The following is a 25,834-nucleotide window of genomic DNA, read 5'->3' on the forward strand; positions in this document are numbered from 1 at the left end:
CAGCATTTCGAAGGTCACCACGCCAACACAATGACCCGTGCATCTTTGTTTCCAGCTACAGGTTTATTTCCACGACAGAACTGATTTGTAGAAAATCACAGGACCAACAGAGACGCCACTCACCACTCAGAAAGCCCACAAGGGGAGCACAGGTGGATGGACTCCGCCTCCCCTGAGCCCCTGGGGCCTGAGGGAGGCCACACAGGAGCGGATTCAGCAGGTGGTTAGCTGACTCTCTGGGGGGACAGGAAAGCCCGGGTTGGGGGGGGGGGCAGGAATAACACAGACACTGCAGGGGTCAGCAGGTGGTTAGCTGACTCTCTGGGGGGACAGGAAAGCCTGGGGTTGGGGGGGGGGGCGGGAATAACACAGACACTGCAGGGGGCTCTCAGTGAGGCAGGAGAACACCACGGCCTTAGAAAGAAGGCCCCAGGACCCCCCCTCTTGCCCTAAAACACCACACCATTTGTCACAAAGCTTGCCCCGGTGTCCCCAACAGCAAAGCACAGATACAATTTTCCAGGCAGGAGCTCAGACACATCCTAAGAGCAAAAGACAAAGCATCCGGGGCTTATGGGTTGATTTTCAGCCCGAGACACAACGCGAGCTCGGACTTCTGAATTTTTCCATCCTTGTTCACATCACAGTGGCGCAGAAGAATCTCCCGGAACTTATCGAGGTCCGCTCCACTGATGCTGGGCTGAGGACAGCAAAGGGAGCCTGTCAGGAGAGGGGCTGACGGTGGCCCCACCCTTGAATGCCGCCCCCTCCCCGCCCCATGCTCACTACACTCAGGGGACAGCCTGCCTTCTAGGGAGGCTCCGTGCAGACAGGCCGTGGGAGTGGTCCCATCTCGTAGGCCCACCGAGTGTTGTCAAGGGTCCCGCCAACACGTTTACCTCCCAGCGTGGCTATTTGGGCGAGGGAACCAGCCCCACATCACTTCTCTACGGCTCTAGGGAGAGCCTGCCTATTTAGGCCATGACAAAGATATTTTGCCTTGGAGCAGACAGTTGTCACCACGGATGCTGTCTTGCCGCATGATGAGAGAAGACACATTTCACTATCTCCCCGTGGGAGGAGTTTGTGCCTCTGATTTTAAAAAGGGTTATAACAAATGAAATACTGATTAAAACAGGATGCCACCGAGCTGCGGACATAGGATTTATTCCAAGGCGTATTTGGGGGCTAAGAAAACACTGTGATATGCACCAGACAGGAAAATAAATTCAAACTCAAAAGGCCCGCATGGGGCGCCCGGGTGGCTCAGGTCATGATCTCACAGTTCGTGGGTTCGAGCCCTGCGTCAGGCTCCATGCTGACAGCTCGGAGCCTGGAGCCCGCTTCGGATTCTGCGTCTCCCTCTCTCTCTGCCCCTCCCCTGCTCGAGCTCTGTCTCTCAAAAATAAATAAACGTTAAAAAAAAAAAAAGGCTGATATGGAACACATTGTCAACACGTTCTCCTTGGGGCTCACTCGGGATACTTCCCTGGGTGTCTGTGACAGGCAGGTAGAGGTGTGGCCCAGGAGATGGCTTAGAAGTCCTGAAAAAGCAAGCTACACTCCGTGGCTCCATACTGGGAGCTGCTTTCTTATGCAAAGTGGGGACTTTTTGGTTTTCTGCATCCTCACCCTCTCCTGCCCCAGGATCCTCTTAGCAAATTCCCATGCTTAGAAAGACTTGGGTGGTAGTCATTCACACATTAGCATGAATTAATCTCCAACTAGTGGCCCTCTGCCCCAGGATCCTTTTAGCAAATTCCCATGCTTATAAAAAAGTTGGGTGTGGGGCGCCTGGGTGACTCGGTCAAGCAGCCAACTCTTGGTTTCGGCTCAGGTCACGATCTCATAGTTCATGAGTTCGGCTCTGTGCTGACAGCGCAGAATCTGCTTGGGATTCTCTCTCTCCCTCTCTCTTCCTCTCTCTCTGCCCGCTCCCACTCATGCTCCGTCTCTCTCAAAATAAACTTACAAAAAAAGAGAGAGAGAGAGAAAAGACTCAGGTGGTAGTCATTCACACATTAGCATGAATTAATTTGCCAATGTATTTACCTCATTCAAGCTATTCTAAGCTCTCTTTTTCTAATTTGTTTACTGCAAAAGGAATTATTTCCTTAAAGGGAGTGGAAATATTTTGTGAGGGTGTGAATGTGTGTTTGGGGGTGAGGGTATGAATGTGGGTGTAGGTAAGGGAAGTTTCTTTCGACCTTTTGAGTTATGCTTTTGTTTTTTCTTTTTTTTGTTGTTAATTTATTTATTTTGAGAGAGAGTGCACAAGCAGGGGAGGGACAGAGAGAGAGGGAGAGAGAGAGAGAATCCCAAGCAGGCTTAGTGCAGAGCTCTGTGCTCTTTGGGGCTTGATCTCAAGACTGTGAGGTCATGAGCTGAGCTGAAATCGAGTCACTTAACCCACTGAGCCACCCAGGCACCCTTTGAGTTATGACAACTCACTAGGAGTCAGGAGACCCAGATGCCACTGTTCAAAAATGTTTGGATCACGGAAGACAAATCACCTGAAGTCACTGGGGGCCTCAGCTTGAATAATAAGTCACCAGCACACGGGGTCTAACGGTTCTACACAGAATGATTCTAACCTTCAGAACAACCCTATGAGGTTGTATTTACTATCAACTTTAAAAAAAAAATTTTTTTAACATTTATTTATTTTTGAGAGACAGAGACAGAGCGTGGGCAGGGGAGAGGCAGAGAGAGAAGGAGACACAGAATCCGAAGCAGGCTCCAGGCTCTGAGCGGTCAGCACGGAGCCCGACGCGGGGCTCGAACCCATAAACTGCGAGATCATGACCTGAGCCGAAGCCGGACTGAGCCACCCAGGTGCCCCTACTATCAACTTGTAATTTACAGATGAGAAAACTAACGCACAGAGAGGTTAACTAACCTTCCCACTGTCACACAGCAGGTACATGTCCGAACCAGATACGAACTCCGGCAGGCGGTCCCGGAGCTCACCTCTTTACCACACACCCTGCCGCAGCCTCCGTGTAAAATGCGTTTTTTTAGTTTCGTACCCACCTCATGGGGAAGTGTGCGAGCGGATCTGGAGTATTTGGCTGAACAGTGCTTATCGGTCCCCCTTGAATCCTGGGCCCTAGGGGAACCTTTAGGGCTGGATCTGTCTCCTCGTGCCTGCCCGTGATAAGTGCTCCATTACAGCCATGGAATCCGTGAGGGACTGTCTACACATGCCGTCTTCCCGTTCCCGCGTGTGCCCTCCCTTCCCTGTACGCCCCGTGTCTCCTGAAGCAGTGAAAGGGGAGGCCCGAACCCTGTCTTCCCCGGTCCCCACGCTGGAGTCCGCATCAGGACGCCAGGCCCGGCCTGCGCCCCCTATGGCCCCTAACAGAATTATGGCTTTGATCGTGGCAAGTGCTTATTGGAAACCGCTTATGATAGAGCTTCCGATCGGAATATTTCATTAGCAAGCGCCTCCCTCTCCAACCGTGCAAAGTTATGACGTGTTCCCTGTCGCCACTCTGTTTATCGGCCGTGCTGCTGTCTGAAAACACCGAGGCGACGGGTAGAGGCCAAGGCCTCACCGCCTAAGACCTCGGCCAGGCCCTTGCCAGCCAGGCTCGGATTGTCTGGAAGAAGTCACGGTAATAAAGGCCACCTCCAGCACCAGTCCTGTCCCACGTGTCTTCGAATTATCACCCGCCATTGCATGTTTTACGATGGAAAGGGGGGACTGGTTGGTGTTCTTTCAGGGTCATTTTGCAGGCAGACAGAGGTGCCCCGTCTGACAGTGCGAAGTCCCCTGGAGGGTGGCGATCACAGGGGACCGTGCTGTGACGGGAGGAGCTTAGGAAGCACATCACCGGGTCCCACAGCCCCAACACTGGTTGTTGGGGATGACAGTGCCTTTCCCTTGCCTCCTGTTGTCTTTTCTTAGAAGTCTGTCACTCGGGATGGCAGCACGTTAAGTCACTAACATCCCAGTGAGAAAAATACATACATATTCCTGCCTGCCCTCTTCCTTGATAGAAAGCCTGGCTCAAAATGAAGCCATTGGCTTTCTGGTGGGAGGGGAGAAAGGACACGAAGAAGGGAATGGATGAACGCACAAGGCTCTTTCTAAAATGTGACAGTAGTGGGCGCCTGGGGGGCTCAGTCAGTTAAGCATCAGACTTCGGCTCAGGTCATGATCTCACGGTTTGTGGTTTCGAACCCCGCACCGGGCTCTGTGCTGACAGCTTCAGAGCCTGCTTCAGATTCTGTGCCTCCCTCTTTCTCTGCCCCTCCCCTGCTCGCACTCTGTCTCTGTCTCTCTCTCAAAAATAAACAAACATTAAACTAATTAATTAATTAATTAATTAATGTGACCGTGAGTGCCAGCAGTTTTAAAGCATGCAAATCCCTCGATTCCGCGCCTGAGATAAAGCCTAAAACCGAGACAAGATGCACCTACCAAAATACTAAGTTTTACTTTGAGTCACAAACAGGGTAAACAGTCTAAATTCCTAAGAGGAGCCCCATGTTGGGTGTAGACATTACTTAAAAAAAAAAAATCAAATGAAATACTTAAAAAATAAAAAAATAATAAATTACTAGTGAAAGAGGAATGTGTAGGTAAGTCCTATCTAACCACAGGTAAAATCTTCTACAGACACTAAAACAGTGACTGTAACTGAGAAATGCTTATCCGTGGAGCTCAACCCATGCAGAATATACCCAGAAACGAAGTCTGTTAATGGCAGGTCTACTCAAGTGTAGAGATCATGCTTTTGTCTTTTCTCTACTTTCAGATTTCTCTCCGTATCATTTTTATCATTTAAAGAATGAAAAGAAATGAGAACATGTGTGCTACAGGCTAATAGCTCTTTGGAGGGGCGTCTATTAGATTCAATCTCTTGGGTTAAGTATTGTCCCCCCCTTGCTAATCATCTTGTCAACAACAGAGAAAAACAGAAGCAGTGTCTAGCAGGATAAAGAAGGAACGTTGGGGAGCCCAGGGCAGGACCTCTCCTCCCCTCCAGGCAGACCTCCTGGTCACCTCTGGCATCCCTGTATGTGTGGCTTCTAACGTTACCATTCACGCTTCTACTCCTTGGAATAAGCTGAGCGTCTTGAATGTCTTGCCTTTCTACTTTCTAGCTTAAGGTATAGATTCTCCCGTTGATTTTCATGCCGTGCTGAGGGACCTACAGACTCTTCAGAAATCTTGTGCAGAAATTATTGGGTCATATCCCCCAGGACCTTGCCGTCTCATCATACTGACAGAGGACAGCCCTGAGCGCCATTTTCCAGAGGTCAGGGAAAGTGGTGTTCTGGTAACCAGATAGTCTTGTTAATACAAATTCAATATATGTATCATACATGGTTGAAAGAAAACAAGAATGAAAGGCTATGCAATAAGCTTACGTCAGGGTCATTATCGCAAACATCAACGATCCTGACCAAGACTCTACCCATAGAACCTGAGCCAGCTCAAGACCTCCATGGCGTGCTCGGATAGTTGCTTTTAAAACAAATTCCAGATATTGTTTGTTGGCTTGTCCTGTGGTCCTTGATGAGAAACATCAGATTTATCCAAAGATTCTCCCTTGACAACATACTTCAAATTATACGGTGAATAGTTTTTAAGCAACGCAGAAGTTCTACTGGGAAAGACCCAATATAGATATGTACCTCAGTTATCTGGCTTCAGAGGAGAACTTTAATAATTAACTACTTTGTCCCCACTTTTTAGCTCAACAAATCAGCCCTTGTCAACTGCTTTTGTACCACTGACCATGGTCTCACTCAGTCCTTGAAAACCCACTCTCTTAACTTGGCTGGTACTTATACAAGAGGAACTGTTTTGTTGCACCAGAAATAGAAGGGCAAGGACAAGAGTGATGGGGATCCTCTGGTTTCCCCTGGAGGTGATCCGAATCTATCAATGAGTGAGGCAAATGCATGTTTGGGGATGGTCTACGATTTTCCCCTTCTCTGATTTTCTCTGGGAAAACGTCTTCCCTACTCTGTTGCTAGGTTAGGTTTTACTTCTGTGTCTCCCAGTAACCTTTGGAAGTCATTGCCAAACGCCGTGACAGTCACAAGGGTCTGTAGGCATGTGAAGCCCCTGAACTGTGCACTTAGGTGACCTGGCTTCACTGCTCAGAGGAGGCCACGTAGCTGAGAAGCAGGCTCAGCACCCGCGCATCTATCAAAAGCAAATTAAAACCGCGGTTTGGCAAAGCCTACTGCCGTGCGACTTTAATGTCCCATAGATAATTGCTCAGTTTCTATTACAGGAATCATTCTGGCATTAAAGAGGTAATAAGTACAGTGGGATTTTTCCTTAGCAATCAATGTAAAAGGCACTAACACACCAATACCCATGCACCATTTGGCTGGGCAGGTGCCCGTGGAATCTCCCAGCGGGGCCAGCACGCGAAGGGAGTGTGGAAGAGGCAAGGGGAAGCGGGATGGGGACATCAAGACTCAGGAGGTCAACAACACACGTCTGTCATCCTGATTAGAGGTCAGAAAAAGATCTCACTCACTCCTGCTCCCTCACAGTACGTGGACTTCCTGGAGGTTTATGCAAAAATTGGTAAATTTTTAGGAAATTTTCTGCTGTGAAACTCCACAGTTTTAATCAGGTTTTTAAACAGTTCTGGGAATCCAAAACCAGTTAACAATTGCTTCCATCTGGGCCAATCGGGGCAGAAACACTGTGTCCTGTATTAACCTCAAAATATCTCTAAGGCTAGGAGAGTGTGAAATTCAGTGGCTACAGGGTCCCATAGAAGAGCTGCAAAGTATCTGCTTAACTAGATCAGGCAGCCAGTCAAATACAGTTCACAGGGATCTCAACGGAGATTGCTTGTTTTAAACAGTCTACACTACATAAAACAGCTTTGTGATGTAGATGATAATCTAAATCCTATCCGTCTGAACCAGGACAATGTCTTGATAGATAAGTAGCCAAAATTTTAGGCTGGGCGTTAGAAGAGCCCTGGGAAGATGGGGGGGGGGGGGGGAGAAATCCCAAATATGGGATTTATTTCATGAAATTAAATTAAAAGGTTTTAGGTATTCTGACAACCAAGTCCAGGGGAAAAAGCCCTTCTGTAATAAAGCATAAAGCCGTCATGTATACACTGGCACCGTGTTTCCATGCTAAAATGGATGGCTTTTTAGTGATGTTAACAAGAAACTTCTATGGGGGTTTTACTTCACTGAAGTTACAAATGATCTTAAGAGAGAAAGGGAGACTTGTCAGGTCTCACAGAAGCTCAGAGTTGATAAATAGACTATGTCCCTAGATCTTCTCTCTAGCATTAATCGTCAGCCCCACTGATGCTCAAAAATAAACAGTGGAATCCCTCAGCATGGCAACCCCAACCCACGATGGATCTCTACGGCCTCGTGAAATCACCTGGACCAGCTCCATCATGTCTTTGACAAACCCGTCCACTTCCGGGCCTTCCAGAGCTCCAGTTTTACTCTGAAAGATAAAAGATCCAATCAATCCAATATCATTTACTTAAGTCCGAAAGCTAAAGAATAAATGAGGCGAATCGTCCAAATCAGTAGTCTTTTGTGACTGCAAATAGGTTCAGAAATGGCACATTCCAGTAGTTTCTCTGGGCAGGATGTGAAATGTTCCACAGAGATTAAAAGAATGAATTGTAGGGGTACCTGGGCAGCTCTGTCAGTTAAGGATCCGACACTTGATTTTGGCTCAGGTCACGATCTCTTGGTCGTGAGTTCAAGCCCCCCATCAGGTGCTTGGGATTCTCTCTCTCTCCCACTCTCTCCTCCCTCACTTCCCCCCGCTTGCCCTCTCTCGCGCGCATGTGCAAAATAAATAAATAAACTTTAAAAAAATAATTATCAATAACTACCCCCACATAAACAAATGGGAAGCAGTAGTTTTGAGGTCCTTGGCTCTTGCAAATAGCATTAACATGATATATACTCGCTTCATTTGCTTCCCAAATATTAAGCTTCAGTTCGGACTAAATTTTCACATCATATCCATCTCGATAGGCTGACATTTTTTTTTATTTTGCTTTATAATTTAGCGAGGGCTTGATGATTATTAAAATGTAGATTTTATTTTTTTATTTTTATTTTTATTTTTGTAACCTATCTTAGAGAGAGGGTGAGCACGTGAGTTGGGGAGAGGGGCAGAGGAAGAGAGAGAATCTCAAGTAGGCTCTATGTTCAGTGTGGAGCCTGACGTTGGGCTCAATCCCACGACCGAGAGATCAGGACCTGACCCAAAATCAAGAGACGCTCAACTGACCGAGCCACCCAGGCACCCCCAAAATATATATTTTAAATCAAGAATGACTAGACTAAAATTATTTGGTCTGTACGTACACTCTTAGTTTTTCTACTCACTATATAAAAAGGTCTATGAAATATAATACATACTAAAATATTTCCATTTCTTCTCTAAAGTCCCAGTTATGACAACCCATCCATTCTTTTCAAGTTTGCTTCACCTTGAACCTTTAACATATCATTTAAAAAATCTATTCCCTTGGTGTATTTACCAAATACTAGCTACCTGCCAGGCACCCTTCTAAGAGCTTTACAAATGTGAAATCACTGAATCCTCGTAACAATCCCGTGGAGTAGGCAGTATTATTATCCTCGTCACCCTAACTTTACAGAAAAGGGCAACGAGGCACGGGGGGGTGGGGAGGGGATAAGGAGACTACCCAAGGTCACGTGGCTAACAAACCATGATTCACACCCAGCTGATGGTCACAGAGCCCATACCCTTAAACACTTGGCTGCACTGCCTCTTCTGGGTGATGCTCCCTCCTGCTCAGAATGTGACACACAGCTGTCCAGTCTGCTTAGTTTCAGGACGGCGTCTCCTTTGACTTTGCCTAACGTTCTCATTTCTCTTCCTTCTTGCATTACCCTACCTTGTCAAGAAATGTGATCTCTTTGTCACACTTTGTGCTTTAGAATTATTATTTTTTTCTTCTCTAAAGAAGGACCGCAGAATCAATCCTACAAGAGAAGTAGCGATTATGTCAACCAGGGCTCGCTTTGCCTGTACTTCTTTGGGTTAAATGTGGTTTTGAACTTGATTCTTTATGTTTCGTTCTCGAGCATGCTATTCCAGATGGAGATTAAAGAAGGAGAAGCCTTCTCCCAGTTTGGATCCAGAGAGGGAAAAAAAAGTGATTTTATTCTCTTCTCAACCATAAATACTCCTTTTGTCCATTTTAATGTAGTTTTCAGAAGTTTGCATAGAGAAGCTGAGGGGTGACATACATGTAGGACTGCTATTCGTCATATAAGTTCAAGGTCTGATGGGTAGGATGGGTGGGTAGGACAGACAGGATGACCCCATATAGGGCCAGACAGGCTTGCTACCTCAAAAGGGCCAGTGCAACACAAAGGGGCACACTTACAATGTCATAGTGGGCAAAGATTTTCTCAAAGTCCCTCTTTCTTTCCTCAGTGGAACAAGCCTGTGTGTGGAGAAAATGGTGTGTTAGTCCGACAACAGGAAACTTCCATTGGACAATTCTTCTGGGGTCATAAGCAACTTCTATAAACTTTGAGTCAATGACCCCTTAATCCCTTGATTTCAACAGTAAGCCTTTTTTGTCTCTAGATAACTTAAAGTAAGACAAACAGAGGCCTTCCTTTCTTCCCTCCCTCTCACATGGACGACACAAGCCCACCTAGAAACATGTCACTACTTACATCCATTTTAAATTGGAGAAGGAAGTTTTCCTGAAGAGCCAGAATCCTAAATGGAAAAGAAAAAAAGAAATTAGTCCGCGTGAAGATCTGTCTGCTCTCAGTTACAAGCAAATCCATAACTCTGGGGTGAGGAAAGGGCAGGCAATTTCCAGATTATTCTGCAGAATAGGGGAGGTGCTTGAAAAATAAGAATTTATACGTTATAAAAACAAATTAAAAAATTAACTGGGAGAGACGTTCACAGGGATTAGTAGTCACCAGAGAGAGATTTTTGAGAAGGCGTCTTGGTGGACAATGGCAGAGTAAGGGCTTAGGAAGACTCCCTCCTCCATAACCACAATGAGAAAACTGCCTGCCCCCCCCCCCAAAAAAGTCAAAATACCTTTTTCACAATTCTAGGTCTTAAAATCTTGTAGAAATCTGAGGAGAGTTTATCTTGGAAAAATGGCTAAATCTCGGTAAGAACAGTGGATTTTGTGCATTTTCACTTCCTTCAGCCCTCCACCCTTCTCCACTCCACTGTAAATGAAGAGCCCACAGCCCCGGGGAAAAAGAGCATTCTAGCAGCAGCTAAAGCAAGCAGAACGGAGTTGGGGCTCTTTCAAAGCCCGGTTTCCAAAGAATTACCAGTATGTGACTTCTCTGATGTTCTCGAAAAGACCCCACTTGCAAGATGCACTTCTTTGACCTAATTTTGAACTCATCCAGTGAAAAAGCCTTTTACCTGGGAGGATTTGTCAAAAGCAGTGAATTAGAAGCAATTGTTTGAGGTCAGAGCTGACGGCAGTGGTAGACAAGAGTCTGGGTAAACAACAGGCTAACTAAAAAGATTAAAAGGAAAAGCTGGAGGAATGAGATGTCCATAGGGTCTTCTACAAGTTCTGACATATTTCTGGGAATCTAGAGAGCTGCACACATGCCTGGGGCCACATCTATGCCCAGGACTGGGTGTCTGTGCAGGAAAGACCGGAGAAGGCCCTAAGCTCTCGCCTGTGGCTTATCGTCAGGCTGTATGCAAGCAGGAAGTGAAGGCTAAGGCAGAGTTGTAAGCTGCCTGGTTGAGTGTAGATGTGCCCCAACCTGTACACAGGGACCCTCAAAAAACAGTGGGAGACATCTAAGGAATCTTTGTGCAATCGTGAGCTAGGCAAGCAGAGACTTAAGTGTCCACACATAACAAAGACACAGATTTTACAGGATTAGTTCAAAAAAGTCACTGGACAAAAAGGACAATTAACAACAATAAATGTGACCCATAAGAAATACTAAAGGGAATTCTTCAAGCTGAAGTGAAAAGAATCCAGACAGTTGCTTGAATCCACATGAAGAAAGAAAGAACCTCAGTCAGACATGAAAGGCCACATATTGTATGATTCCATGTATATGAAATGCTCAGAATAAGCAAATCCATAGAAACAAAGTAGGTTACGGGGGGTTGGCAGGTGAGGGGAGGAGAGTGTGATTCCTGACGGGTCTGGGGTATTTTTCTGGATTTATGCTGCATTCAAAAATCATGCATTCACCGTACAGGGAAAGGTAGAAACAAAATATCTTGCAACAATTTGGAAAATATTGCTCTTCTGGATGCTCAGGGGAGAGAGAATTAATTTGAGCCAAGTAGAGGCTAGAATATTCTGGGACTCTCTAAGGAATCGTGTTCTCATCTGTTGGTTGGCACCAAGCGGCCTAAGTTATGCTGCCAGTCAGAGGACATATACTTGAGAGGTGCTCGTATGTAGAGTAACAGCGCTGCCTTCTAGGGCTGGGAGTAGAGAGAAGAGTCCCGCGTATAAATTAAAGGACCCTTGTTATTACAGGGGGCCCACCTGGGTAATCCAGAATAACCCCCGTAAGGTCTGTTAGTCAGCAACTTTAATTCTATCTGCAACCGTGGTTCATCCATGCCACGTCACATCAAACGTTCGCTGGTTCTGGGAGTTCGGACACAGACGTCTGTATTTTGCCTACCCCGGTTGTCACTGTCGAGTCCCTCATCAAGTTGGTTTTGAAACAATGCAGCAACTGTTTCGTTGCTTCGCATCTCCGTTAAGCACTACTTTGGTCCTCCCTTCAGTCCACAGCTACCCATCGAATCCTCCTCTATACGTAGCACCGGGCCACGAGAGCAGCTATTCAAGGGACGAAGGCGTACTTCCTGCCTCCTGGGTAGGACCATAGGAGGGGACGGTTGGCTCGCTGCAGGGGAGGGCTCTGGTTATGATCGTGACAGAGGGACTCTGACCTCCACAGTGGGAGGTCAGGGATGCCAGATGCCCTGCATTGCATGGAAAATCCCACAGAAGGGTGAATCAATCAGCCCATATCTCACCTGACTCGGGAATGTCCACGAGCATTCATGTGTGTACCAATCCTGCTTATAATTACGTTTGAACTTAGAGCGGAATTACTATTTACGTGAAAATCCAGACTATTTTTCTCAAGGCATACATAGTTTACTAACTGTGTAAATGATCCAGATAGCATACTGAGTCAGGTAAATTGAGGGCTGACTATACTTTGTCCCATCTGGAACTCTATCAGGACTTATTTATTATTTATGTCATTGTATCAGCAGCAACTGAGTTCCTGACGCACGAGTCGCCAAAAGGCCATACTTGTATCCGTCAACATCTGAACTGACATATTCTTGCTACTTCTGCACCAAAAGCTACAAACAACCACCACTCTGTCACGCCTGCCGTGTGGTTGTTATCTACCCACCTACACTTGAAATATACCTTATTTTCTTTTAGGTGTTTCACCTTATTTCCCCTTTCTGTGTTATAGTGTACGCATTATATTGTTTTAGCATTTCGGGCCGAGGTAGTTGATATTTTCTGGGGATTTTATTTCGGGAGTAAATAGTATCATAACCAATAGGGTAGAGAGCAGCTTTAGAGTAGTGGCACACTCCAGCCTGCAGAGGGCGCTCAGGGCTCCTCGACTCGCCACCTCTGAGACCTGCATTGAGTAAAGTGGGTGGGCGCTTTTGGTGAAGGGAACAATGAAATTAAAAGCTCTCGTTTTCACCCAGATTGTCATGTTTGGGGTCTTCCGGTTAGGATTGCTCTCGCACGCAGCTCTCAAGAGTAGCTAGACTGACCTCACTTGAGAGGAAGCCTTGCCTCTCTTGGCCAAGGTAGCTTCAAGGAGTAAGGGGGACGCCGGGGATAAAGCCAAGGCCACAGGGCTGATATCCCTCAGTCCTCAGCCTTTGGGAGAGGCTCTGGTCTGGCTGGTGTCTCCATGCCTCTTCTCCACGAAAGTGGCCAAAATTAAGATAACGATTCTGGGGTAAGGAGCCGAGGAGGACACAAAGGCTGTCTCACAGCTCCTACGAGGTCCGGAATAGAAGACCGTATAGAGTTTTGGGCTCAGTGTCCTGGTCATGACTAAGGAGAGATCCTTCCCGGTGTGTTCCCTTTCGCAGACCCCCTGCAAGAACTAACAGATGGACTGGTCAAGAGAGGCGGTAGCTGGTACAGGGTTTTGTCATTCTGAACTCAAGTTAGTATCTGCTTGTGACCTTGCCAAGTTTACTCTGTCATTGAAATCACCCTCAGCCCTTGGACTTCGTCTCTCCCAGCCATACATGCTTCTGCCTTGCAGCCTATAACTGCTAAACCCTCTATCGTTGTCCAGTCTACAACTCCATCCACCACCCCCCACCCCCACCCCGAGGCACCTGGTATCATAACTGCTCCTTCATCTGGGTTATATCGATGTATTCTGGATCCAACGATTTCAACTCTGTCCATCTATTCAAAATCTTTTTTTTTTTTTTTTTGTTCTGTGGACAACCATAGCTTGTTTGGGGGTCGGTTAGCCTTGAGACAACATTCTGACATGCCCATCATGTACAACCCCGGACTTACAGACAGCAATTCTCAGGTACTGGGCCGCTTCTGCTGGCACCCCCTCCTCCTCTGCTCTGGTCTTCAGGTGCTGGGTGCCCATGGAGGCTGCACCCACGCTGGAAAGCCGGCCAGCACAGCTGGAGTGTGGTTCAGCTGTCCTCTGTCCTGAGCTAACTGCTCAGCCTTCCCAGAGCCAGTGAATGGGGTCCCAGATGTATTTTCTCATGGAGTCCTCGTGCGGGACCAGGAAGGCAAGGCTGGCCCATGACCCATCAATAAAATTTGATGAAAACCTTGTGTATTGTGCATTTGGGGGGAGGGGGAAGAGCTTTTATTATCCTGTTTTTAAATTTATTTTTGAGAGAGAGAGAGAGCTCATGTGTGCAAGCAGGGGAGGGACAGGGAGAGAGGGAGACAGAATCCCAAGCAGGCTCTGCACTGTCAGCTCAGAGCCCAACATGGGACTTGAACTCATACACCGTAAGATCGTGATTTGAGCCAATATCAAAAGTTAGCTACTTAACCAACTGAGCCACCCAGGAGCCCTAAGAGCTTTTATTACCTTCACAAAGGGATCTATTACCCCAGAAGATTCAGAACCACTGCTGCTTATTTGGCAAGATGAGACTCTTCTTCAGGGTTTCAGGCAGGACCTGACCTCTGCCTTTCAGAGAGAAGTATGCGTCATCACGAACCCTAGGAAGGTGTTTCCGAGTCTGACTCCATTCCCGCGCCACTCACCTTGCCAAGTCATTAAGATCCAAGCGGCCATCCTTGTTTTTGTCAAAGATCTTCATCTGGAAGGCAGAAGGGGAAACGATTGTAAGAAGTACTTGTAACAGGAATCCATTCTGAAAGTTCCCGAAGCACTTTGATATCTTGCCCTTCCGAGCCCACAGCTGTCCAAACCGGCCACAGCCGTCTCACAGAGTACTCCCTACAGAGGACAGAGGAGATACCATTTTTCCATTGAAGGCAGAAGTAGTTGAGGAGGATGTGATCTAGGGGAAAGTCTGCCTGTCCAGGCTTCCAGGGTTGTAGGAAGGAAGAGAGGGAGAGGCAGAGACAGGACAGTCAAGTGCACAGATGTGTGACCAGATGTGCTGGAAGGGGGATCCCGGAGGGAGGAGGGCACCAGCTAAGGAAGGACAACACTGAGTGGAGAGAGTTGCTGTGGGTTGGCTTTCCAGAGACACTCTGAACACCCAAGCGTTTGGATGCTGGGTTGAGATCCAGTGGACTGTGATGGGATGAGATGATGCTGGACCAGAGGGTGGGGCAGACCCCAGAGCCATGGGCTGATAAGAGGATGTACATTAGGGAGACATTTAGCATGTCTGACTCCGTGTGGCTTCTGTTTCCCTCACTGCTGTGACCTGTCTCTGAGAGAAAACCTCTCTGCTCAGCCCTGCAGGTTACAGCTAAGATGTGCAAAAATCATGCTTTACCCAAAACCCACTTCACCCAAGGGGAGAAGGAAGTACATAAAGAAATAATAACGCTATGTTTAAGATTTATAGGAATGCCATGACCAGATTCCCGTACACAAAGGCCAAGTGACCAAGGACAGAACAGTTTCACAACCTTCCTTGGACCCTTGTGGGCTTCTGAATGCCTACAGACATCCATCACCTCTTGACTCCAACCTCCTCCCCTTCTCCCTCTTCCTAACATAAAGGAAGCTCACATTTCATGCTGAGGGGACATGTGCTTTGAGACAACAGCCGCCATCTTGCCTCTCGACTTACTGGTCTGTCCTGTGGCAAGAACATGTGGACTTTGATACAGATGTGGCAGAGGATTAATGGCCCACATCCAGCAAGAGGTAAAGGATGGCTGCTGGACTAGCCTGTACTTCCCAGTGGGCTAGCCAAAGCTAAGAGCACGGATTATGAGTTCATCACACACTTCCACTGTGAATACCAGCAAGGTAGCAGCAACCGAGTGGCCAAGAGGCCCCAGCCCGGGGACCAGAGGAATCAGAGAGCCTTGTGCCCAGGGATCTCAGCTCCTCCCCTCCCCCACTTGGGCCCAAAGCCATTCTTTCTAACCTGATGCCATTTTTGCAGAAGAGTCCGGGTTGGATGAAGGTGACTAAGAAATCTGAGAGGCTCAGCTTTTCCTTTTGTAGAAAGACTTAACATGATCCAAAGAGGATCCTATTTAAATCATAGGATCAGATGGGGTTTTAAACAAGATAGGATTAAAAGTTAAAATCAAGAAGATCGGATTAGGTTAATCAAGATGGAGGGGAGACATTTCACCGCATTATTTGAGTCCTAGTGTGAGTGAACTTTGTGACTTCGCCACATTTAGTACAGCAGCTCTAAATGTATTTGTAAGAAGAGGCTATACACGGGGAGAGGTGGGGTGAAGAAATCTGAGAGTATATGTAACCGATTTTTGCATTAAAAAACATATCAGTCCATCTTTCCTCCCTCCCTAAATCCAGTTTAGTTTTAATATTTGAAATGAATTTGAAAACCCATTTCTCTAAAACTTTAGCACCAAAAGTGTATGTTGCAGAACCTATTAAAATGCAAGTTATATTTTTATACATTTGGATATATTACACATCCCTTTGTGTCCCTTAAGCATAAATTCTCTATCCAGTAAAAGTCTGACGGCAGTACACTTGGCTAAAGACTGAGCCATGATTTTCCATGACACCACCATTACGAGACGTTCTATTAATAGAGAGCTAGATTATGTTGAGCTTGAAGCAAGTAGTAACTCACCTTGAAAGATGTGGGCCCATCTCCATAGCTGTACAAATTACTCAAAGGGGGAAAATACCTACCTTTTGCTCAAAACTGGCTTGACGAACAACTGACCACCAATGTGGTAAATTATGCTTCTACCCATCAGAAAATTGGCCACGTGGTTCACCTGAGACGTTCCGAAGTGGTCTGAGTCAGAGCTATGAATTGAGGGCCATCACCATTAGCTGGTATTTCAAGCCACGAGGCTGGTTGAGGTCACCAGCAGAGGGAGGGTGGGCACAGAAGCAAAGAACTCTCGAGACTGGGTCCAGACATGTTTCACATCAGCGTGGATCAGAGAGCTGAGTGCCTACACCACAGGAGGAAGCCAGCTACTTGGATCCAATCCCAAAGGACAGGAGCTGGGACCAGGGTAGAGGATGGCACAAGTTTAACCTCATGTCTCTTTGTCTGCCATTGTCTGCAGATTTTAATCTGCAGGTTTGCAATAGCTCAAGCTCCATGCTCTAATTGGGTATGTGAGCTTAACATCTCCCACATGTATTCACTTACATTTTTAAAAGCTCAATATTATCTAATGCTATTCTATTCAGATAGCGAATCTTTCCTCCCACCAGGTATTGGCAGAACCTCTCAATTAGATGTCATAATTGGATTTTGTTAATAGGCTGTTTCCTCCCTTGTCCAGAACGTTAATTAGGAGTTAGAATAAGATTAGGTCTGCAGACCTCAACTTTTCTCCTATGATCGGGTGCTCTGCCATGACTCATTCATTGTTCGGGCTTCAGACAGCTTTCAAAGGTGCCAGCCCTCGTGTGGCTCCATTTGAATTCATTTAGCAGGTTATATTTCTGAAGGAAGGAGTTTAATGCCAAACCTTGGAACCAAATCTGTCATGCAGGGCTGCTCCGACTGTATCCGTCGCTCAATAAAAAGCCATTACAGCGGCAGTAAGGTGATTTCACACTTGGTGGATCACTCAGGGCTAAGGTTCTAAAATCTCTTCTGAGAATATTGAATTTCTGAAAGTTAGTTCACCCACAGATCACTAGGGAAATGTAAAAAGTCTTAAAAAAAAAAAAACACTACAGTCCAGTTCCCAAGTCTGTTCATTGGAAAAGTGTAAGTTGCCTCTATAATTTCAGGAAGGAACATGAAATAGATAGGCCATAATCTCATTACGCTCATTCTAGTCTTCTGGTCAGAGTAGGTCTTTGGGTGAAAACTCTTTTTTTTTTTTTTTTTTCTCAACGTTTATTTATTTTTGGGACAGAGAGAGACAGAGCATGAACGGGGGAGGGGCAGAGAGAGAGGGAGACACAGAGTCGGAAACAGGCTCCAGGCTCTGAGCCATCAGCCCAGAGCCCGACGCGGGGCTCGAACTCACAGACCGCGAGATCGTGACCTGGCTGAAGTCGGACGCTTAACCGACTGCGCCACCCAGGCGCCCCTGGGTGAAAACTCTTATCTGATTCCTCAACACTTACCTATCACCTCAGAGCAGAAAGAACCAGTGAGGGGCCACTCAGAGTTTGATTGATCACGAGCCTATCTTCACGGGACAGTTTGGATCAAAAAATGAGTGCTTAACCACAGCACAACCGGAAGAACCACAAGTTTTTGGCAACGAAACAGACACAGGATAACAGCGCAGTCTTGGTCAATGGACGGTCCTCCACCCAGAGACTCACAAGTTGGGTGAGACCACTCCGATCCTCCTCAGCTGCTGTACAGGATTCCACGCTTCCAGGGCTGAGCTCGGAGCCATCAAAAACTGCACGTTGCCAGATTTTCTGCCCGCCTTGGGCTGTGTGTGAAGAGAATCGCTCTGGGCGGGCAGTGTGGCCGGGCTGACGGGTGATGTGCATGGTCTTTTCAGCCAAGTGTTGGCGTTCCCAGCCACCCACGTGTTTCCTTCAGGCCCGTTCCCCTCCCTGACAGTGGGTTGTTTGAATGAGCCGACCCTGGGGCTCTCTGCAGTCACAGGCCACTCTTCCTCCCTGGCTCCCTGCATCAGCTTATCTGCAGTCTCTTTCCCAGAGCAACTTTGTAGAACCCTCTCCTGTTCCCGTGGTCTCTCGTTAATTTGCTTCCTATTTTGTGTTTAATAAGATGTCAGCGCTTAGGATCCTTTCTGGACTTCAGGAGGAGAACGATCCATTTTCCTAGGTAACGAATTCTGGTGCTGCGAGCTCCTGCATTATCTTATCTTTAAAAATATTAAGAGAATCCTAATCTCTTCACGTGGCTTTGTCCTCACCTTGATCGTCTCTTCCTTCAGGAATTGTCCTCTCTTCTTGATCTCTCCATAGAGTTCACTCTTCCCCTTTTGAAAGTTTTCTTTTTAATGACTTAGTATTTAAACTTCCGGACGTGGGTACTGTGGTGGAAAATACGGGCTTCGGAGGTAGATGTGGGTAGGCATTTCCACCCCGCTGCATCCCGACTGTATTTAACCTGTTAAAGTCTGTAACCCTCAGTTTCTTCATTTATAAAATGAGAGGCAAAACATACTTAGTTTATATGGTTGCTGTGAGAATCAAATGTTTGCAAAGCGCTTTGCACGGAGCTTGGCACAGAGCGAACACGCAGTTATTATAATTAAAGCACCCAGTACGCGAGTAAATGCTGGCCTTGTCGCGGTGAAAATAAAATGCCACGTGCACTCAGCTGAGACGGCATCTTGAAACAACTCAGCTTGAACTCTGTCCATCTACCTTTTCTTGTCCTGCCTTTGCTGAAGGTCTAGAATGGTGGCTTCATTGTAACCTACCTTATTTTTGAAAAGTCAGGAGAACCGGATCTCGAGATGGTCGATGGCAGAGACGTGCGCAGTGGGGATGAAAGGGAGCAGCCAGAGTGAATTTTTGCTTTTTTCCCTCCTCTGCTAATTTTTCCCTCATCAGAAGACTCCAGAAGGTCAGGGACCATATCTTTCTTGGTGAGTTCTCCCTAAATGAACTCACATCTTCATTTCAACCAGTTAACCAGGTCATATTCTGACCTGGAAGAGGAGCATGAAGAAGGTGCCGGCTTTGGTGACAGAGGGGGTGCTGTGGGTCACTTTGAGACCCCACTCCTCAGCGCAGAAAAAGCATGTCAGACTCAACTTCAGGAATTTAGGGGTGTGAACTCGGAATCCACTGGGACACATCCCGGGCCTGTCCTACTCGGATTGTCTTTTTCTATTTGCATTTCTCTTCCTCCACACCCTCCGGCTCTCACCCCCCACTCCTGCCTTCCTGCCCCTTCTACCTCTCGTCATCAGCATGGGGCTCCAGCCGCCCTGTTGGGTCTGCCCCTGGGCTCAGCACAGCCCATACCCTGCCTGGTGGGGACCCCTGTGGATGAGTCTCTGGGACAAAGGACCCCAGGGAGAGCCCTAAGGGATCAAGCCCAGTACTCCCGAGCACTCCTTCTGGCTCTGTCCTAGAGGGTCTGGTGTACAAAGAGGAAGAAATCAAAGGAGAGTTCCAGGACACCAAACATAGCTTGAGGAAGGGCGGATCTGTGCGATGGGCCATCTACGAGGCTCCCCGAGGGGGAGCATGAGCCTTACTGGAGGTGGAGGCTCTCAAGGAGGGTCCCCAGAGCAAACCTTGCTTTTGTTGTCCTGGTTTCTTCTGAGCTGGCTGTTAGGTAACGACTCCAAATTCAGTTCTGACAATGGGCACAGAGTAGCCTACTGTGTGCCAGGCCCTGCCGCCTGCCCTTGCCCTAGAGGAGTCACTGGCTAGTAAAGAACAAGTGGTGAACAAGTGATGTCCGTGCTGCCCTTGACTCCAGCTGACTCATCGGCAGTCCTGTTGATTTCGCCTCCGCAATCCTTCTCATCTCCTCTGCTGCCCCACCCCCTCCGAGCTGCCACCCCCTCTTACCCGGATGGCAGTGGTGGCCTCTTCACAGGTCTTCCTGATTCCCTCCTTGCCCCTCTGGTGGCTCTCCATCTCACTCATTGTCACACGTTCTCACAGTGGCTGAGAAGCCCCACGGGGTCTGGCCTCCGTTAAGCCTTGCCCTTGAATTCTGTGCTCCAGCCACACTCGTGTCTCCCTGTCCTTGAAGGCCACAGGCAGGCTACTGCCCCAGGGTCTCTGTGCTTTGCTGTACCCTCGGTCCTTCCTCAAGCCTCACCTTCTCGAAGGGTGAAAATTACACTCCCCAGCCTCCGATCCTAGCTACCTTGCTGGCACGGCCATCCTTCACCCTGTTCTACTTTTTCATCTTTCCCATAACACTCGTTACCCCTGTCATGCGATCTCATTTATTATTTATTATGTTTATGGTTATTGTCAGTCTCTCCTTTGTCTGGTTCGCTCGCTGCTGGATCCCCAGCGACTCGAGGAGTGCCAGGGGCATGGCAGATATTTAGTGGATATTTGTGGCCTGGGTTAAATGGGTGACCGATGTGAAGACAATGATATGGGACCCCCAGGGGAGAGGCACCTGCATCCACTACAGAAGAAGGTTATGGAAGGTTTTCTAGGCCACGATGATGTCTCACTGAATCTTGAAGGACAAGCAAGAACCGGGAGAATAAAAGTAGGGAAGAGAATTGAGCCATGTTACGTGAGAACGTAGCCGTTTAGTACTGTAGTTGGAGGCGGAGGGCCTCGGATTCAAAGGCAATCAAAGAAATATTAGAAACATCCTGGCGGTTCTAAGTGAGAGTATTTCATCTTGTAGTGCATGTTTTGGAAGTTAATAAAATCAAGGTTACAAACAACCGGTGCTGACGCCGGGTTGGATCAAGGATGGAAAGTGTTCATCTGGAAACCTAACCTGCTTGTTATTCTCAGGCAGTTACGGTGACCTCCCCCTTTCTGTGGTATTTACCGTGCTGGCAGGTGCTGCTGGAAATCAGGTGGGAAGAAACCTCGAGATTTCCCTGCTTCCTGCTTCTAGATTTCCCACTTTGCTCTTTCGTGCTGAGTGCGTACTCACTCAGGATCTCGAACACCATTTGCGTGTTATTAAAAGAGGTCCAACATACCAAGAAGCCGAATTATTTCCTTGATTGAGATCCTGGCCTGGGGTTTGATTCTGCCCTTGGCGTCAGCTTCACTTCTGCCTAGGCCATTTACAAGCCATCACGGTCAAGAGCGCCCTTCTCCTTCCCTCCTCCCCAGGGCAGGTGCCCGGGCCTGGGGGTCAGCGTCGGACAGGGTGCAGAGTAAGAGGCTGGAAACCAAGAGAGCTTAGCTTCCAGTTTAACTGGTGCCTTTGGCCGGGTAACTCAACTTCTCCCAGTCACCTGATCTTCAAAGCGAGTTTAAGAATTCAACTTGGTGGTGACGTGGTCACTTAGCCTTTCTAAGCCTCTAGCATCAGATATACGAAATGGCATGAACAATGCCAACCCTGCAGAGACGGCATCAGAAATAATACCGTATTTATTTATACCAGAAATAATACCAAAGCAGCTCGAGGCCTCCAGAGGGCAACCTAGTGGCACACATTTTACGAGAATTCACCGACTCTTCTCGATGGCACGTGCTCCCAAATGCTCACCAGGAAGCCCAGTAACGTGACTCTGTTGCTGGAAGTCTTCCTGTGCGTAACAATCCTACGAGCAAGTAAGCCTTCACCAGCAATTTCTTGGCTTCTTGATTGAGAAAACAACAGCGTCCGATTGGCCCGAAGCACTTGTCTGGGGGAAGGAAGGGGGTGGGGGGCGGACACGAACGGCAGGGAAGCCAGACTGTTGATTGGTGGCTGGAGAAATGCATCGTGTTAGGTGAGGATGCGTTTGCCAGAGGCAGCTCTCCCATGCCATCATTTATCACCGAAACGATCTCAGGGTCATTCTGGTCGCGGAAGCCTAATGACAACAAGGACCACAGCAGCTGCCACAGTAAGAGCTAACAGGTACGAACACCTATTATGTCCCAGACGCTCTGCAAAGTGCTTTGGAGACATCGGCTCGCTCTGCCCTCACAGCAGGTAGGTACCATTAACCCCCATTTTATGGATGAACTAGTAAGATGGACAGGTTGACAGTCTCCCAAGGTCGCAGCTTATAAGTGAGAGACGTGGGACGCACGTCTCCCATCTGTCCGACTCTCAGCTGTCCTCGATCAACATGCCACGTGAATAGACTCGTGGCAAGAAGTGGCTTCCCCTGTGCCTGGGACTGATTGTCCATGTTTACCCGTTTCTGTGTGACTTCGAGTGGCTTCGAGGTTATTGGCCTGGTGCCTGGTAACCGATGTTCACTGCACTTTCCGGGTCCCCCCAGGGACAGGCGAACAGCTTTCCTCTCAAATACACACGGTCCTGTCCTCAGAGAGAGGCTAGAACAGCTCAGTTTTAGCCGACGTTTCCCAGACTTGAGGTTTCTCTTGTATTCAGTCTGCAGGTGCTCCCGGGTACCAACTCTGGGCCCTGGGGAGGCATCAGGGGGGCTGCCCTCGTGAGATCACACTGCCCAGCTACTTACCATGGTGCCGGTGTATTCGTCCAGCTTAGCCTCAGGGACGGCCTTTTTGTGGTGGAGAAAGAGGTCTCGGAGGAAGTTCTGTAACATCGAGAGAAGAGTCACATCTTATATGGGGAGCAAATAAACCACAAAGATCTCGGGACGCCTTATTTTAGGCATTGTGGGTTTTTTTTTTTTATTTTTAGGAGAAAACAAACTGCTTTTAGGAAGCAAATAAATCCAAGAATGGAGGGCTCTCGCTGTTTAAACGGAGCTCACAGGGGCACCAGAGTGGCTCAGTCGGGTGAGCGTCCAACTCCTGATTTTGGCTTGGGTCATGATCTCATGGTTTGTGAACTTGAGTCCCACATCAGGCTCTGTACTGACAGCGAGGCCTGCTTGGCATTCTCGGTCTCTCTCTCTCTCTCTTTTACTCCCCTTCCCCTGCTCACTGTCTCTCAACATAAATAAATAAAAACTTTAAAATAAAGGGAGCTCACAGAATTCAGAGAATGGCTCCAGGCATGGAAAAAGTGTCAAAAATTCCTTAATTACGTCTCTTTCCCAGAGAGAGCAATGTTATTGGCATGTCCTAAACCTTTTATTTTTATTTTATTTAAAAAAAATTTTTTTTTCAACGTTTATTTATTTTTGCGACAGAGAGAGACAGAGCATGAACGGGAGCGGGGCAGAGAGAGAGGGAGACACAGAATCGGAAACAGGCTCCAGGCTCTGAGCCATCAGCCCAGAGCCCGATGCGGGGCTCGAACTCACGGACCGCGAGATCGTGACCTGGCTGAAGTCAGACGCTTAACTGACTGCGCCACCCAGGCACCCCTGTCCTAAACCTTTTAAATACAAATACGTTTTTGGGTTTTTTTAAGTAACAAATTCAAACGCATGCTTCTCGGGCCCATAGGAATTAAATTCATGGTCCATACATCAAGTTCCCAGTGATGAGCAAGGCCACCTCCACCCAGCGAGGGTCCCCACACTTACCCGCAGCTCAACAGCTGATATAAAGCCACTGCTGTCAGCATCATATTTGCGCCAAATCTGAAATACACAAAAGCCATACGTCCATTTACTGGTCCAGTGACCGTGTAAGCAAGCACAAACCCAGAGAGGTCGTGGAGGACTGAAACCAGAGTCTGTCCCTGGTACATCTGGTGACTCTGACAATTTAGCCTGCAGCGTTATCAGGAAATTGCACACAAGGTCAACAAGAGACAAATCCTGGGGCCCAGGAGGTAGTCAAACCGAGGCACCTGCACAGAACTAAAAGCCCCAATAGCAATAAACTTAACGAAAGGGTGAACCCCTCCCAAATACACTGCTGCCAGAAGGCCATAAGGAAGCTTGGCTGGGTGGCCTTGGCTCTGGGTAAAGGGAATGAAACATCTCGGCTAATTCCCAGTGACGAGACAACACTTTCATTGCTATAAGGGTAGCATTCATCGAGCCGAAGATACAGTCACTACACTGGAAGATGGAACTGAACATTCTTAGACACTGAACTGCTTTCTTTACTGCGTGGTGTGGTTTGGGCCGCTTTGATTATTCCATGTATGAGCGTCACAGGTTGGCAAGTTTTCTAAGTCCTATGCAGAATGGAAAAGGAGCACTAAGTTGTTGTTTCTAATCGACAAGATTTCCTGTAGATGTAGAATGGGTCAGCTGACTCACCGACTGCAGGGACCTTAATTCTCAACACCAGTCCACCAGCCCAGCACCCCATGGGGACAGTCGGGGTACTGAGGGGTTGCAGGAAGGTTGGGAAGCGTCACGACTTGCGGTCCCTGATGGCAACACGTCTGCCTGAATTCAGCCAGACTTACAAAATCAACTCGCTAAATGTAAATTATATTCTGACTTTACCAAATATACCAAAACGGAGAATAAGAATTTCAAATAATGAACAACACCGTTTTACATGCTTTTTTCCCCCTGTTATTCCATCTACTTTTATAATTTTACTACAACTGAGCCATTGGAGGGCTAAAGATTTTTTTGTGATCACGTGCATGCCTGTCTTTAAAGAATGAAAGCAAAACGAGATTTCTGGGCAAACAAAACAGAGTTTTTGCCAACAGACTTTGCATGAAGGATATACTCCAGGAAGGAGCAACACAAAGAAGGAGAATCTGAGTCACAGACAGGAATGGTGCACAAAGACGCTGGGAAACAAATCTTCACTGCGTCACGTTTGTAAGAATTAAGGAAAGCAAGACGGAACTGATACCCTGGGCAATCATGGCACAGGAGCTCCAAGCAGTGTGTCAGGATTAAAGGGTTTTCAGGTCCTGGGGCTCAGGGAGAACATAAATGCATTAACTTCGAGTTTTTAAAAATATATAGGATACTAATAGGTTACAACAAACTTAATTAAAATAATCAAGAGTTGGGGCGCCTGGGTGGCTCAGTCAGTTAAGCATCCGACTTCGGCTCAGGTCATGATCCCGTGGTTCGTGAGTTTGAGCCCCGCGTCGGGCTCTGTGCTGACAGCTCAGAACCTGGAGCCTGCTTCCAATTCTGCGTCTCTCCATCTCTTGGCCCCTCCCCTGCTCGTGCTCTGTGTCTCTGTGTCTCTCAATAAATAAACGTTAAAAAAAATTAAAAATAATAATCAAGAGTCTGAAGTGATATCTATATCCATATCTCTATCTATCTATTTTTTTAATTGGGTAGGGGAAGGAAAACTTCTTTGTTAGAAGCAGTGGACAAGCTAGGAGGGGGGAGGCAGATGGTAAAAAAGAAACCAGAAGAGGACGGTGCTGTTGTGCTATTTCCTTTTTCCCATTCCTTGACACTATTCGGTACAATGCACGCCCTAACATTTTAATACTGTTTTTCTGATTATAAGAGTAAATCAGATTCACTGTACAAACTTAACGAACTACAAGAAGAAGACAAGTATAATGTCCGAAACTACTTACCCCAGAGATGGTCCCTTAGGATTTTTGTGTGTTTCCTTTCCATCATATTTCTATGATACACCTGACAAGACTAACTTGGAGGCCGTATACTTGGGCCATGTATGGATTATTTTCATTTAAAATGTTCTTTTAGGCACTTTTAAGCACAATTAAAATTTCAAAAATGCCACTTAAAATAATTTGTAAATAATTATGATTCTGTGCACAACTGGAAAA

At 47.2% G+C, this 25,834-nt stretch overlaps 1 protein-coding gene across 1 annotated transcript in view; it reads right to left on the reverse strand.

Moving 5' to 3' along the window:
• Nucleotides 1-304: 304 nt before the first annotated feature.
• SCGN (secretagogin, EF-hand calcium binding protein) overlaps nucleotides 305-25,834 on the reverse strand; it is a 36,195-nt gene continuing 10,665 nt past the window's right edge. The window contains exons 5-11 of the mRNA XM_043590663.1: nucleotides 23,682-23,738; nucleotides 22,704-22,781; nucleotides 14,283-14,338; nucleotides 9,685-9,730; nucleotides 9,387-9,446; nucleotides 7,385-7,453; nucleotides 305-700 (exon numbers count right to left, since the gene is read on the reverse strand). Of these exons, the coding sequence (XP_043446598.1) occupies nucleotides 572-700; nucleotides 7,385-7,453; nucleotides 9,387-9,446; nucleotides 9,685-9,730; nucleotides 14,283-14,338; nucleotides 22,704-22,781; nucleotides 23,682-23,738 (495 nt within the window). The 3' untranslated portion in view covers nucleotides 305-571. The remainder of the gene's footprint in view (nucleotides 701-7,384; nucleotides 7,454-9,386; nucleotides 9,447-9,684; nucleotides 9,731-14,282; nucleotides 14,339-22,703; nucleotides 22,782-23,681; nucleotides 23,739-25,834) is intronic.

This window comes from Prionailurus bengalensis, chromosome B2, assembly GCF_016509475.1.
Source record: "Prionailurus bengalensis isolate Pbe53 chromosome B2, Fcat_Pben_1.1_paternal_pri, whole genome shotgun sequence".
Taxonomy (NCBI): Eukaryota; Metazoa; Chordata; class Mammalia; order Carnivora; family Felidae; genus Prionailurus; species Prionailurus bengalensis.